The following is a 13,772-nucleotide window of genomic DNA, read 5'->3' on the forward strand; positions in this document are numbered from 1 at the left end:
ACACAAACACAACAGTACTTTGTCCTGTTAGTAGAGCACATTTGACAAGAGTTAGGTCATGGCTGGCTGTATAATAAGTCAAATCATGATAAGTGCAGATAAGGATGGATAATCGGACCACCTAGCACTTCCATCCAGAAAAACCTATAGTGGCTCCAATCATATCCAACTCAAAAATTATTGAGCTTTTTTGCCTCCCGTCCCCTACCCAAACATCAATTGTGCCCTGTGGAGAACTTCCAGACATCTGTTCTTTATTTATCTTTTGTCCGTTTGAACCAGAATCCCCTCATCCTACTGCCATGGTGTATTCCAGATTTACATTTTCCTACACCGTTCTCTCTAAATGCACCTCTATAGAAGGGCCCCTTCTCAGCCATCTCCTTTTAAGGTTGAAGGGCCTAGTAATCAAAGTTCACAAGTTGTATATATATCCATTACTAAATGGTATGTACATTTCCAATGAGAGGGATTTAGTAAGGTAAACACATTCACAATGTTTCAGTGTTGTGATTTAACTGTAGTTTGTAATGGACAGGGTAGTGTGCAAAAAAATATATAGACATACAGCAGAGGAAAGATTCAGCTAGTGTTGCTGGTCCTAATTGCTGTCCAGAAGCACCTGCTGGAAAGGGCATGTACGTGGACCTTGCACGAGGGCAGAATTGGGCTCGTCTCTGATAACACTCCCTCCCCTATGGTCAAATTTGCCTGCCAACACTCTGTCCATTCTCAAAGAATAGCCATTTGGGCAAGACACCAGAAGGCATCCAGCAACCGTGGAACCCCACCGCAACGAGAGTCAGTGCATCAGGTCTATTGTCACTGCATGCTCATGTAATTTGTGAATATTCACCTCAAAAAAAGTTAATTACTGAGAACTGCCACCTGTGAAACCAGATTTCAGAGGAAATCGGCACCTTCAGGAGAGGAGAGAAAATTGAAGGGAAATGTATTCTAAAAATCCCACATTAAATGTTCTGCAAAGCAGAATTTGTACTTTAACTTAAAGCTCCCAAAAATAGTCAAGAAGTTACTTTTCCCCCAATTTACATGTGTAGGATCCAAGAGTGGAAATGGGCAGATTAATCCCTATTAATGATGAAATGGCCAGACATGGGAGTGGCATATGATAATCAAACACATTATTACAAGAAAACTGCAAACATTGGAATTCTGAAAAATAGAAATATGATATAAAAAGTTTGACAATTGTAAAGAGAAAAAAAGGTTAACATTTTGGACACTAGGCTCTGATACGACTAAAAGTTTAACTTGCCTATCCTCGCTGACAGACCTGCTGCGTATTTCCAGCTTTTGCACTATTACTGTATTTGAGGGGAAACAGTGGCAATACCTTGCAGTACTCAGTTTTTGCCATTAGATGTCAGTGTCCCAGTGTTAGCAGAAACTACAGCCAAGTCTCAGCTTCAGAGAATACTGGAGAGCAAAAAGAACAGGTAATGACATCCTCCTGGAGGACACTCACCTTTTGTCTCTGGAACCTTGCTTCAAATCCAGGCCAGACAGCTAGGATGAAAGCCAGCTCTCATCTGCTAGCTGTAATGATCTTACATGAAGGTTTGGTGCTGTCTCAATGAGAGCATGGACTCAGCACAAAACAGCAGGATTTTTACAATGAAAAAAAACTTCCAAACGAGGCATAAAACAGTAAATAGTAGCTCAGTTGTATCCTGCAGAATAACCCTGCCACCTGGATTCCAGTTCTCCCAGGGAGACTCCTGGTTGTACAGCCTCAGTTTTCAGTCCTTTCAAAAATTCAAACTTAAACAATAAATGCAGAGTCCCTCCTCATCCAAGAAAAACACAAGACAAACCCAAAGAACAGATACAGAGAGCAGCACCAACACACCATACAACAGGCAAGTTCATTTCAAGGTTCAGAATCACAGACTCATACAAATAGAATTTTCTGTACATTTTTATTAATGAATAAATAAAAAGAAAACTAAAGAAACTGAACATTTCTCCATCTGCAGTAATTTAAAAAAATTGTTCAATTAACCCTTGCGCGCTTAAGAGTTTGGTACAAAACACACTTCAAATTAAACCATCAATAAATGAGCAGAGGCTGGCTTTACAATCATATGGATATCACCTGCAAGGAGTTGAATCAAACTGGATGGGAATCATAGTTGGAATTTCACATAGATTACTGGTGGGAAATCACAGGTTTCCCGTTTGGACTGGCAGTATGGAGCATTCTGCTGAAAAATGAGCTGAGGGAGATTTACATTACAGACAACACTTGCAACAACCCCCACTTGGGAGCTGTGTGGGGGGGGGCAGAGTTCCATTCGCCAAAGCAGACATTGATGAGCATTAAAAGTTGTGTTTAATTGAAAAGTGCACATACAAACCATTCCTATTTAGAGTTTATTAGAAGATCTATTTTCAGTCTGCAACTTTTCTCTCAACACTTAAGCTTACAAATTTTCTTCCCCAAGAGTGAAAGCAGGGTCTCTTTCCCCACCACCCCTCTCGTAGCAGAAGACATCCTGCTGGACACCAGCAGTGGTAGAGTCCCAGTCAGAAGGTGACATTTAGCAGCTGATTATAGCTGGAGCAGGAACCAAGAGGTCTCACGTCTCATCAGAATACTTCAATCTAAAACCGGTCATCCCACACTCCCGATTCCCATCCCACTTTCATCACAGCTGATTCCTGAAATAGGCCGCCAGTTCCCAGGAACATTAGATAGGATATTAAAAATGCAAATAAATAAATTTGAAATCTTTGTACCACAGTCCAGTTAAGTCAATGATTCAGTACAAAGAAGTGAATTAAAAATAAGATTTACAAATAAGGATTCTTGAAGATGGGCAGTCAATTTAAATCAGAGAATCAAAAGTCAAGGAATTGGATCAGAGTTTTAGATCATCAGTGGACCTTAATGTCTTGCAATAGAAGTGAACGGGATCAAAACTGGTCTGCTGGAACAGACCAGTTTGGAGTAAAATGTAACTGGGGGTGTGAAACGGTCACACTGTGCCCACTTCAATTATGGAAAATAAAACTATTACAATTCTAGATTCTGTCCTTCCAAACTTGAACTGTATCTTGGAGACCATTCTGAGCAGTCAAACATTAGGGTGAAGTACATTAGGGCAAGTATAGTTCCAGATGATGAATTAAAGTATCACACAAGAAATGTTCTGACAGCATTAAACTGCTGATACAGATGGGATTTTCCTAAAGTGTATCAATATTAATGTTATGCTTGGTGACAGCTCTGAGCCCTATAATTATATATAGGGCAAACTCATTGTGCTCGAGACTCTTACAGCTGTCTGAGAGATTACTAACCACATAGGTCTGCGCTGGAGTGATGTGGAAGTGGTTGGGTGCTTTGGAATTCAATAGAATGGGAACAACTAGGGAGAGAAGACAACTCATGCAAATACGGCTTGTGAATAATCCTAAAATAGCAGTGTAATTACTTCAGTCATTCTTGCGCCTCAAAAAAGGGGCAGCAAAGTCCAGAAATAAAGATATTCTGAAAAAGAAAAGTGGAACTAAACACATTTGCCTTGTGCCTTTCCCCACACACAGTAAGTGAGCTACTGACTATTGACAAATAACTAATGCTGGGAGAGGAAGGGAGAAAACAATTTTTTAAAAAAAGGCACAGTCATCATGCAACATTCCACGGTTAGTACAGTGCACGTGTCAAACAGATCATTATTTTGCCTCACTTTTCATCTTTTAGTGTCATGTGATGAGTGTTTAATAACATTCGTAAGAGACCAAGACTAGAGCTGATTTTAAACTATTAGCAATGGCAGAGAACGGAAGGGAGCCGATCGGCTGCCCATTATGTATCGCACGTGATTTTTCTTTCCACGGGCATAATGGATGGAAAGTGGGGCGTGGTGTATAACAGGCCAGGTCACATAACGTGGTATAGTTATGGTGCAGCAGGGAGATGTCCTCTTAGGAAAACATCCACTCTTCATAATTAATTAATTAGTGACCTGCTCAACAAATCAAAGGCTTTGAAAAACAAAGTCTCTGACAATCTGGTTTTGTTAGTGCACTGCTGATTAGAGAATGAAAAAAAAGTCAAAACCTTCTTCAGTTTTTCACTAAAAGACAACTTCCATCCACCCTTGGGGCATTCAAATTTCCTAATGTCACTTCAGTGGTCTCAGTGTAGATTTTGGTCCCGTTTTCTCCAAATTGTTATGAAAATGACAGCGTTCCGCACTCTCGAGACCCATTTAAGATTTGGTGCTTCAAATGGTTTCTGATCGGGTAAAAAAAGTGACACTGTGACAGTGGAATCTTACACTCATTTCTCTGTGGGTCAGCTGTCAGAATCCTGAAGCACAGATTTAGCAGTGAGTGAGGGCAGCTGGTGCATGGTTATTGCACTCCCACGGTCCAAACTGGACGAGCACCAAACCTCAACACTCCGACAGAGAACAAGAATGTGTTCCTGTTAAACGCTGCACATGTGGAATGGTTTCTATTAAATACAGGCTTATGGGACAAGAGATTGTTGCTGCCATCAATTAGGATTTTTTTTTTTAAAAAAGAAATTAAGAGCACCAATCCCTTTCTGAAACTGTTTAACAAGTTATCCACCTGACCAGTTTTGGACCAAACTCATTCCTTCACATGTAAATCAATCAACCCATTTCGCAAAGAGGTAGAATTTTTCTAATAGAAATTGTCCTCCTCACTAGATTTCGATTGGACATGAAACCGGTACGGGAGGGTGAATCACCCTTAAACCACTTGATTCAAGTGGTGTAACATGAGTGCCCTGGAAAGCAGCACAGCAAACGTGTGCCATTAGTGTGATCCCTCTCCCCCTATTCTCCTGAAGGCACCGTCTCTTCCTGGAGTACTGGTTCTATAGGACCTGGCAGCTCTCCAGTACCTAAGCCAAGTGCCCGCAGGCTATTTTAACACAAGAGCAGAGGGTAGGACCGTACAGGCCAACGATGGGCAAACCTGCGCCATTGGACCACAGCCAGATGTTTCCCATTGGCGATAACTGGTGACAAACCACCTCCTATAGGTGGGGCTGGGCACCTCTGCTTCTCCACTTGCTTTACACCAAGCTCCACTAATGGTGGGGCTTCTAGCCATGAAGGCAGTGCGAAGTAAACAGGAAAGAAATGAACTGAGGGTTTGGGAAGAATGGAATGGAGTAATTCATCCATCAGTTAGGCCCATTCATTCCAAACACTTGGGATCTGCATCAAACTGGCTGTGTGAGAGTAAAATACTTCCATGGAGAGAAATGGGTGGACAAACTTGTGGAAACCTTAAACTGCAGTAGTAATCCCAGGAGTTGTGGCACCCGGTACATACAGAGAAAGTGTTCGCATTTGCAAGACATGCACACGGATCCACAGATTCTCAAGAGAAATGGTCGATATTTATGAGAGTTGCTCGATCGGCTGCTTTGACATTGGGGCCAGCTCAGGATGGCTTTATGTACTCAAAGCTTTTCTGCTCTCCGTCCTCATACTGCGGGGGAGGGGTGAGCGGCTCGATGTTAACCACAGTGCTGTTCGCATTGCTCAGGTGGAGTCTAAAGTTCTTGATGTGGGATCTGTCCGACAGAATCCTGCGAATCTTTTTCGAGCTGAATCTTCGGCCGGGGCGCGAAGCTTGCCTCTCGTTCTTCGGCTGCGCGCTGGTTCCCGTGCTCGCGGCCATGCTCGGCGATGACGCCGCGCCAACTTCGGCGAGCGACTCGTAGGAAGGAAGGGAGACTTGGCTTGGTTCCCCTTGACTGATTCCAGGCTCGTCCACCTGCTGAGTGGAGTCCCCTTGCATGACCTCATCGTAACTGGGCACAGCCAATCTGCTGCTGTTGTCTTCACCTCTGTAAAAGAATAGAAATAAATCATGAAGTGGTTACTTGGGGCAGGCATGTCCAAACAACAGCATGAGGCCACAAGCAGGTGAGCCCAGGCAACTCGGGCCTACTTTGCTTATATTTCTTATTCGCTGGTTTGTCCTGGAGGATTTGGAAAGGACTGTTGCCACATGTTCCCCAAATCCAACCCCCCCTGTCCCAGAGGCTCCATCCATGCAGCCCACAAGGTTGGATGCACTAGTGCAGTGCTTACAGACTCATTTCCTTATATGGGCACCAAGTAATAAATGAACCAACCACAACTTCAGCTTCCACTCCAATACAATGTTATTTCCTCCCTTTCAAGTTGTCTCCTCTCCTGCAGGAGTGTTAATCTGGACAGCTAGTGGTGGCAGGCTATTCCACTATGGGGACATCACTTGCACATCCTAGCAGGGGGTCACTGCAGTGATCAGGAGCAGGAACTTTGGCTGATTCATGCCTTCCACAGCCCAGTGATGCAGAGACCAATTATCGCACTCCTACCGGCTAAGGATGTGCTCAACACAAAAACAGTTTTAATAGAAAAGACAGAGAAAATCAAAGCAGTTTTCATGTTGCGCTCCGTGCCGGTCAGCTCCCAGTGTGCGGGTCTCACGTAGTGACTTAAATGTGTGTATGAAACATTTAATTTTTTTTCTCTTCCTCGCCACCAACTTCAGTTAATCTGGTAAATTTAATCTGGCTAGGACTCATGGTCTGGGAGCTGGTGTCACCAGCATACCAATAAGAATGTGGGAGAAAGCAAAGGGGAAAATAAAGAAATTTGCAATCATATAGTGCATTTCAGATCCTCAGTACATCACAGCCAATAATTATTTTTGAAGGACAATCACCTATATAGGCCAGCACTGCAGCCAATTTGTGCACAGTAAGATCCCACAAACAGCAATAAGATGAATGAGTTGATCTATTTTTGATGGTGTTGGCTGTGGAAGGAATATAGACCAGGACACAGAGAGCTATCTACTCTTCAAATAGTGCCACAGGATCTTTTACAGCCACCTGAACAGGCAAACAGGGCCCCTGGTTTAATGTCTCATCTGAAAGTTGGCACCTCCAACAATGCAACACTCCCTCAGTACTGCAGTGCAGTGTCAGTCTAGATTAAGAGCGCTCTGTGGAGGGAAGGCTTTAACCCATGCCCCTCTGACTCAGAGGGGAGAGAGCTACCATTGAGCCAAGCCAACATTTAGCAAAACATAAAAGCAATGTTACGGTTTACAGCATTTGTGACGTCCAAAACCACATTGGGTGAGGGCCCAGAGTTCTGAGGTATGTTTACTTGCCAAACAAAACCTAAATAATTAATGTCTCATCAGGAGACACATAAATGGGGAAAGTGAAACTGTTTTTAAAGCAGAATTTGGTTTCCACTTTTAAATTTTAAAAAATGCCCAGAAAGATAGAAAAAAAATGCAGAGTATGTACAGATGCGTACACACGTCATTATACACAGACTGTCAGATAGCAAAGTGAAACACCCCAGTCTGCAAACAATGTCAGGTTACTCACCGAGGGGGGAAAAAAGCCTCCCAATTTGAGAGAGAGAGAGAGAGAGAGAGAGAGAGAGAGAGAGAGAGAGAGAGAGAGAGAGAGAGAGAGAGAATAAGTCACACTATTTGAGTAACTAATTTTACCCAGGGACCTGGATGTGAAAAAGGGTCCCGAAGGTTTTTTTTAAAAAAAGGATAAAATCTCAGAGTTCCAGTCAACGAGGGGAGAGTCAAGTTACAAGTGTGGAGAACTGCACTTTAGAAACAATGATTCATACACATCCTCGAGTAGGTGCTCCCGAGGCAGGGGTCAATTTCAATTTCAAAGAGATGCCAGTGTTTGTTGGCCAGGAGGAGACACATTGAGAGAGTCGGGGTCAAATCTGGTGAAACATTTAATTAAGAGATGATAAAAATCAGTGTAAGAGGAGTGCAGCAGCTCCCAACAATGACTCAGTGGGTGATTATGCCACCTGGTGCGGAACAGAGCAAGAAAATCTCAGATTCCAACCCATGTCTCTGCTCAGTTAACAACTCAGCTGGGACAGCCATTGGGGTGCCTACAGTTATCCTCTGTGCCCCTAGGCTAGAGAGGGGGTAAGAGTCCCTACTCCTGATCCAGTGCCCCCTGCTGGAAATTAAATGTGTGTGCCTACACCTCCAGGCATCAGGTGAAAACAGGTTCAAGCTCAGCTGTGAAAAAAATCCCACAAGAAAGTTAGCTTAACCTAGCCCAGCAGAGGTACTCGAGATTGCAGTCTGTAATCAGAGCTAACCCGGCATGTTACAGAATACGGGCTCAAGTTTCCTATGTAAACCCTTTGCCCAGTTACTGTTCAAAGTGTAGCCATAGCTGACGCATGGGTTTATTGCATCAGATCTCGTTCACAGACACTCCCATTTGCCATGTAACTGCACATCACTGACTCACCAAGTACTTGAACACCTGAGCCAACATAGTGAGGGCGGGTACAAACAACAGGGCCTCCAGGCAGCAACACAGAGGCTAAGCAATGGGTGTATGAACAGGTCATTATTTATGAACTTTCCACCTACTATGTGACATGAGAACATCATCCTGAATTGTTTTCCCCACTCCCCACCATTTCTTCTGCAGCTTCTGAGTCAGTTCCACAGACAATGGTAGTGCAACAGGTCCATTCTTCATATGTGAACTTAGATAACGATACAGACAGCTGGCTATTCGACCATGGGGAACACTATGGTCAAACCAGATTCCGTCCTCACCCAGTCTCTACACATGAACTTTGCAGCAGGCGTCACCAGATAATAACCAATAGCAGGAACTCTCCCAGACCCAGAGGTCTTTCGGAGCACACATACACATCCGTACAGGTTCCCTGGCTGAGATCAGGTAACTCAAATACAGATGAGGGATTGCTCCTCTGACCAGTTGCTCTGTGGGTACTTAACATGTGGTCCTACCGCACAGCCAGTAAACATGCATTCAAAATCTCAACTGATACTTTACACAGGAAGTGAGTCAGTGCCACATCACATGCAGACAGACATGTGAACTCTTGGCTAGAGTCACCATGTTTGTACCAATTTCTCCAATCCGTGCTGGAGGGGAGAGAGGAGCCTGATGGCCATCTAAATTCTACATGTGCAGTTTCCAGCAAGTCAATGGATAATGATTACTCTGAAGCACCTTGGGATGTTTTCCTGCATTAAAGGCACTAGATAAATGGAGATGATGGTTGTTGTAGTGATTAGGAGCAGGAACCCAGATTAGGAACATAGGAACAGGAGAAAGCCATTCAGCCCCTTGAGCCTGTTCCATCATTCAATGAGATCATGGCTGATCTGTATCCTAACTTCATCCACCCATCTTGGCTCCATATCCCTCAATACCCTTGGCTAGCAAAAATCTATTGATCTCAGATTTAAAATTATTAATTGAGCTAGCATCTACACTTTTTGAGAGAGTTTTCCACACTTCTACCATCCTTTGCGTGAAAAAGTGTTTCCTAACTTCTCTCCTGAATGGCCTGGCTCTGATTTTAAGGTTATGTCCCCATGTCCTAGACTCCCCCACCAGCAGAAAAAGTTTTTCTCTCTCTCAATTCCTTTCAAAATCCTAAAAACCTCAAATCACCCCTTAACCTTCTATATTCCAGGGAATACCAATCTAGTTTATGTAATCTCTTCTCAATCGAATCCTTGGAGCCCTGGTAACATTCTGGTAAATCTGCGTTGCACTCCATCCAAGGCCAATATATCCTTTCTATGGTGCGGTGCCCAGAACTGTACACAGCACTCCAGATGTGGTCTAACCAGGGGTTTGTATAGCTGTAGCAAAACTTCCACCCCTTTATATTCTAGCCCTCTAGATGTAAAGGCTAACATTCCATTGGCCTTTTTGATTACTTTTTGTATCTGACCACTACATTTTAGTGACCAATGTACATGGAACCCCACTGTTCCTAGATTTTCACCATTTAAAAAAATGCAGATCTATCCTTTTTTGGTCTAAAATGGATGACCTCACACTTACCTGCGTTGAAATCCATCTGCCACAGTTTTGCCTATTCACTTAATCTATCGATGTCTCTTTGTAATTTTATGCTTCCGTCCACACTACTTAGTATGTCACCAATCTTTGTGTCATCAGAAAACCTGGATATATGGCTCTCTATTGTGTTATCTAAGTCATTGATAAATATAGTTAATAGTTGAGGCCCCAGCACAGATTCTTGTGGGACACCACTAATCATTTCCTTCCAATTTGAGTACATACCCATTATCCCTACTCTCTGTCTTCTACTGCCTAACCAATCTCCTAACCAGGTCAATAATTTGCCTTTAATTCCATGAGCTTTAATTTTAGCTAACAGCCTCTTATGTGGAAGCTTATCGAATGCCTTCTGGAAGTGCATATATACATCCATAGACATTCCCCTGTCTACTACTTTAGTTACTTCCTCAAAAAATTCAATTAGGTTCGCTAGACATGACCTACCCTTTACAAATCCATGTTGGCTCTCTCTAATCAGCTCAAAATTTCTCCAAGTGCTCAGTCACTCGTCTTAATTATAGATTCCAATAACTTCCCCACAACAGACATTAGACTAACAGATCTATAATTTCCTGGTTTCACTCTCTCATCTTTCTTAAATAATGGAGTTACATTTGCAATGTTCCAATCTAAAAAAGGGACAATTCCTGAATTTGGAAGATGATGGCTAAAGCATCTGCAATTTCCTCACCGACATTCTTTAAAACCCTAGGTTGGAAATCATCAGGTCCTGGGGATTTGTCAGTTTTTAGTGCCATTGATTTTCCTCTCTCCCCAGCCCGGGGGAACTGAGGCCAATTGAAGCTTCCTCTACACAGACTAGGAATCAATCTCAGGACCTTGCTGGTATGTACGGCTGAGCTCCACACTGGGCAGTACATGTAACCACTGCGCCATCAGGGCACAAACTGACACTTTTACCAGAAGTGAATCAACATTGGTTAGAAGGATTAAAAAGAACATGCACAACTGACCGTTCTGCTAACATGGTCGACTCGCACTGTACGTTCACCACTTCCTCCTGCGTTCTGCGCCTCTTCTTTTCGCGGATGCTCAGACAGATCGACAGCAGCAGCAGGACGACTCCTCCAGCACAGAGTATGTAGGACACCTGGGACACTTTGCTCTTTGATTCTTCGACAGCCGGCGTGCTGCTATTCCCACCGTGAGTCATATTGCCCTTGCCATATCCTGGCACAACGCTCCATACCACCATGATGATTCCCAGGGCGAGCATGCCAACCCCCAGGGCTGTGAGAGCATACTGGGAGCCACCAGAATTTTCAGAGGCCATGGACACTCATGTACAGGAAGATGTCGGGCTCCAACGTGATGATTCAACCTTCCTGTGGTCACACTTGCTCCATTCCAGCAGCAAACAAACGGAAAGGAAAATCACTTCACTGGAAATGAGGCACCTCCACAGATTTACTTTAAACTTGCCCCTCACAATTTGAACCTGCAAAAGAAAGACATTTGCATTAGAAAATAAAATGGAAGAAAAACGTTGCAATTATATACCACCTTTCACCTCCTCGGGACTTCCCAAAGAGCTTTCCAGCCGATGAGATTATTTTCCAAAGCAGAGTTACTCATTACGTAGGCAAACGAGCATCCAATTTTCATACAGCAAGGTCCCACAAACAGCAAACTAAATGAACAATCAGTTAATTTGCTTTTGGTGATGTGTTCAGTACCATTCCCCAGCTGAGCTAACAACTTGCATTTATATAGTGCCTTCAATGTTGTAAAACATCCCAAGGCAATTCACAGGAGTGCAATCAGACAAAAAATAACACCGTGCCAAAGGAGGAGATATTAGGACAAAAGCTTGGTCAAAGAGGTAGGTTCTGAGGAGGTGGTGGAGAGGGCATTCAGAGCTGATGAACTGTTAGAACCATAGAATGTTTCAGTACAGAAACAGATCATTCAGCCCTGTGAGTGGATGATCCATCTCGGCCCCCTCCCGATATCCCCAACATCACAGAAGCCAGTCTTCAGCCAATTCGATTCATTCCACGTGATATCAAGAAACGGCTGAGTGCACTGGATACAGCAAAGGCTATGGGCCCTGACAACATCCCGGCTGTAGTGCTGAAGACTTGTGCTTCAGAACTAGCTGCGCCTCTAGCCCAGCTGTTTTAGTACAGCTACAACACTGGCATCCACCCGACGACGTGGAAAATTGCCCAGATTTGTCCTGTCCACAAAAAGCAGGACAAATCCAATCTGGCCAATTACCGCCCCTTCAGTCTACTCTCAATCATCAGCAAAGGTGATGAAGGTGTCGTCGACAGTGCTATCAAGCGGCACTTACTCAGTATGGGTTCTGCCAGGACCACTCTGCTCCAGATCTCATTACAGCCTTGATCCAAACATGGACAAAAGAGCTGAATTCCAGGAGGTGAGGTGAGAGTGACTGCCCTTGACATCAAGGCAGCATTTGACAGAGTGTGGCACCAAGGAGCCCTAGTAAAATTGAAGTCAATTGGAATCAGGGGGAAACTCTCCAGTGGCTGGAGTCATACCTAGCACAAAGGAAGATGGTAGTGGTTGTTGGAGGCCAATCATCTCAGCCCCAGGACATTGCTGCAGGAGTTCCTCAGGGCAGTGTCCTAGGCCCAACCATCTTCAGCTGCTTCATCAATGACCTTTCCTCCATCATAAGGTCAGAAATGGGGATGTTCGCTGATGATTGCAGTGTTCAGTTCCATTCGCAACCCCTCAAATAATGAAGCAGTCTGAGCCCACATGCAGCAAGACCTGGACAACATCCAGGCTTGGGCTCATAAGTGGCAAGTAACATTCGTGCCAGACAATGACCATCTCCAACGAGAGAATCTAACCACCTCCCCTTGACATTCAACGGCATTGCCATCGCCAAATCGCCCACCATCAACATCCTGGAGGTCACCATCACCAGAAACTTAACTGGACCAGCCACATAAATACTGTGGCTACGAGAGCATGTCAGAGGCTGGGTGTTCTGCGGCGATTGACTCACCTGACTCCCCAAAGCCTTTCCACCATCTAAAAGGCAAAAATCAGGAGTGTGATGGAATACTCTCCACTTGCCTGGATGAGTGCAGCTCCAACAACACTCGAGAAGCTTGACACCATCCAGGACAAAGCAGCCCGCTTGATTGGCACCCCATTCAGCACCCTAAACATTCACTCCCTTCACCACCAGCGCACTGTGGCTGCAGTGTGTACCATCCACAGGATGTACAGCAGCAAATCGCCAAGGCTTAGTCAACAGCACCTCCAAAACCCGCGACCTCTACCACCTAGAAGGACAAAGCAGCAGGTACATGGGAACACCACCTGCACGTTCCCCTCCAAGTCACACACCATCCCGACTTGGAAATATATCGCCGTTCCTTCATCGTCGCTGGGTCAAAATCCTGGAACTCCCTTCCTAACAGCACTGTGGGAGAACCTTCACCACACGGACTGCAGCGGTTCAAGGCGGCTCACCACCACCTTCTCAAGGGCAATTAGGGATGGGCAATAAATGCTGGCCTCGCCAGCAACGCCCACATCCCATGAACGAATAAAGAAAACAAATTCTTTCTCCAAATGAGCAATCTTGTCAAGTCCCATTCCCCTGCTCACTCCTTGCACCCTTTTTCAGGCAACTATTTAAATACCTTTTAAAAGAATTTGCAGACTCTGCTTCAACAATGGTTGGCGGTGGAGAATTCTACATTCTAACTGCCCTCTAAAGAATTATTTTCTAACTTTCCCATTAAATCCTTTTCATCTTAACTTTGTGCCCACTTCTTACTGTCTCACCAACCAATGGAGACAATTCATCACTTTTTACCATGTCATAACCCTT

At 44.2% G+C, this 13,772-nt stretch overlaps 1 protein-coding gene across 2 annotated transcripts in view; it reads right to left on the minus strand.

Moving 5' to 3' along the window:
- Nucleotides 1-1,938: 1,938 nt before the first annotated feature.
- Nucleotides 1,939-13,772, minus strand: part of LOC137301142 (transmembrane protein 51-like) — a 39,982-nt gene continuing 28,148 nt past the window's right edge. For both annotated transcript variants that reach the window (XM_067970581.1, XM_067970582.1), the window contains exons 2-3: nucleotides 10,906-11,390; nucleotides 1,939-5,863 (exon numbers count right to left, since the gene is read on the minus strand). In XM_067970581.1, the coding sequence (XP_067826682.1) occupies nucleotides 5,455-5,863; nucleotides 10,906-11,225 (729 nt within the window). In that variant the 5' untranslated portion in view covers nucleotides 11,226-11,390 and the 3' untranslated portion in view covers nucleotides 1,939-5,454. The remainder of the gene's footprint in view (nucleotides 5,864-10,905; nucleotides 11,391-13,772) is intronic.

Source organism: Heptranchias perlo, chromosome 32, assembly GCF_035084215.1.
Source record: "Heptranchias perlo isolate sHepPer1 chromosome 32, sHepPer1.hap1, whole genome shotgun sequence".
Lineage (NCBI taxonomy): Eukaryota > Metazoa > Chordata > Chondrichthyes > Hexanchiformes > Hexanchidae > Heptranchias > Heptranchias perlo.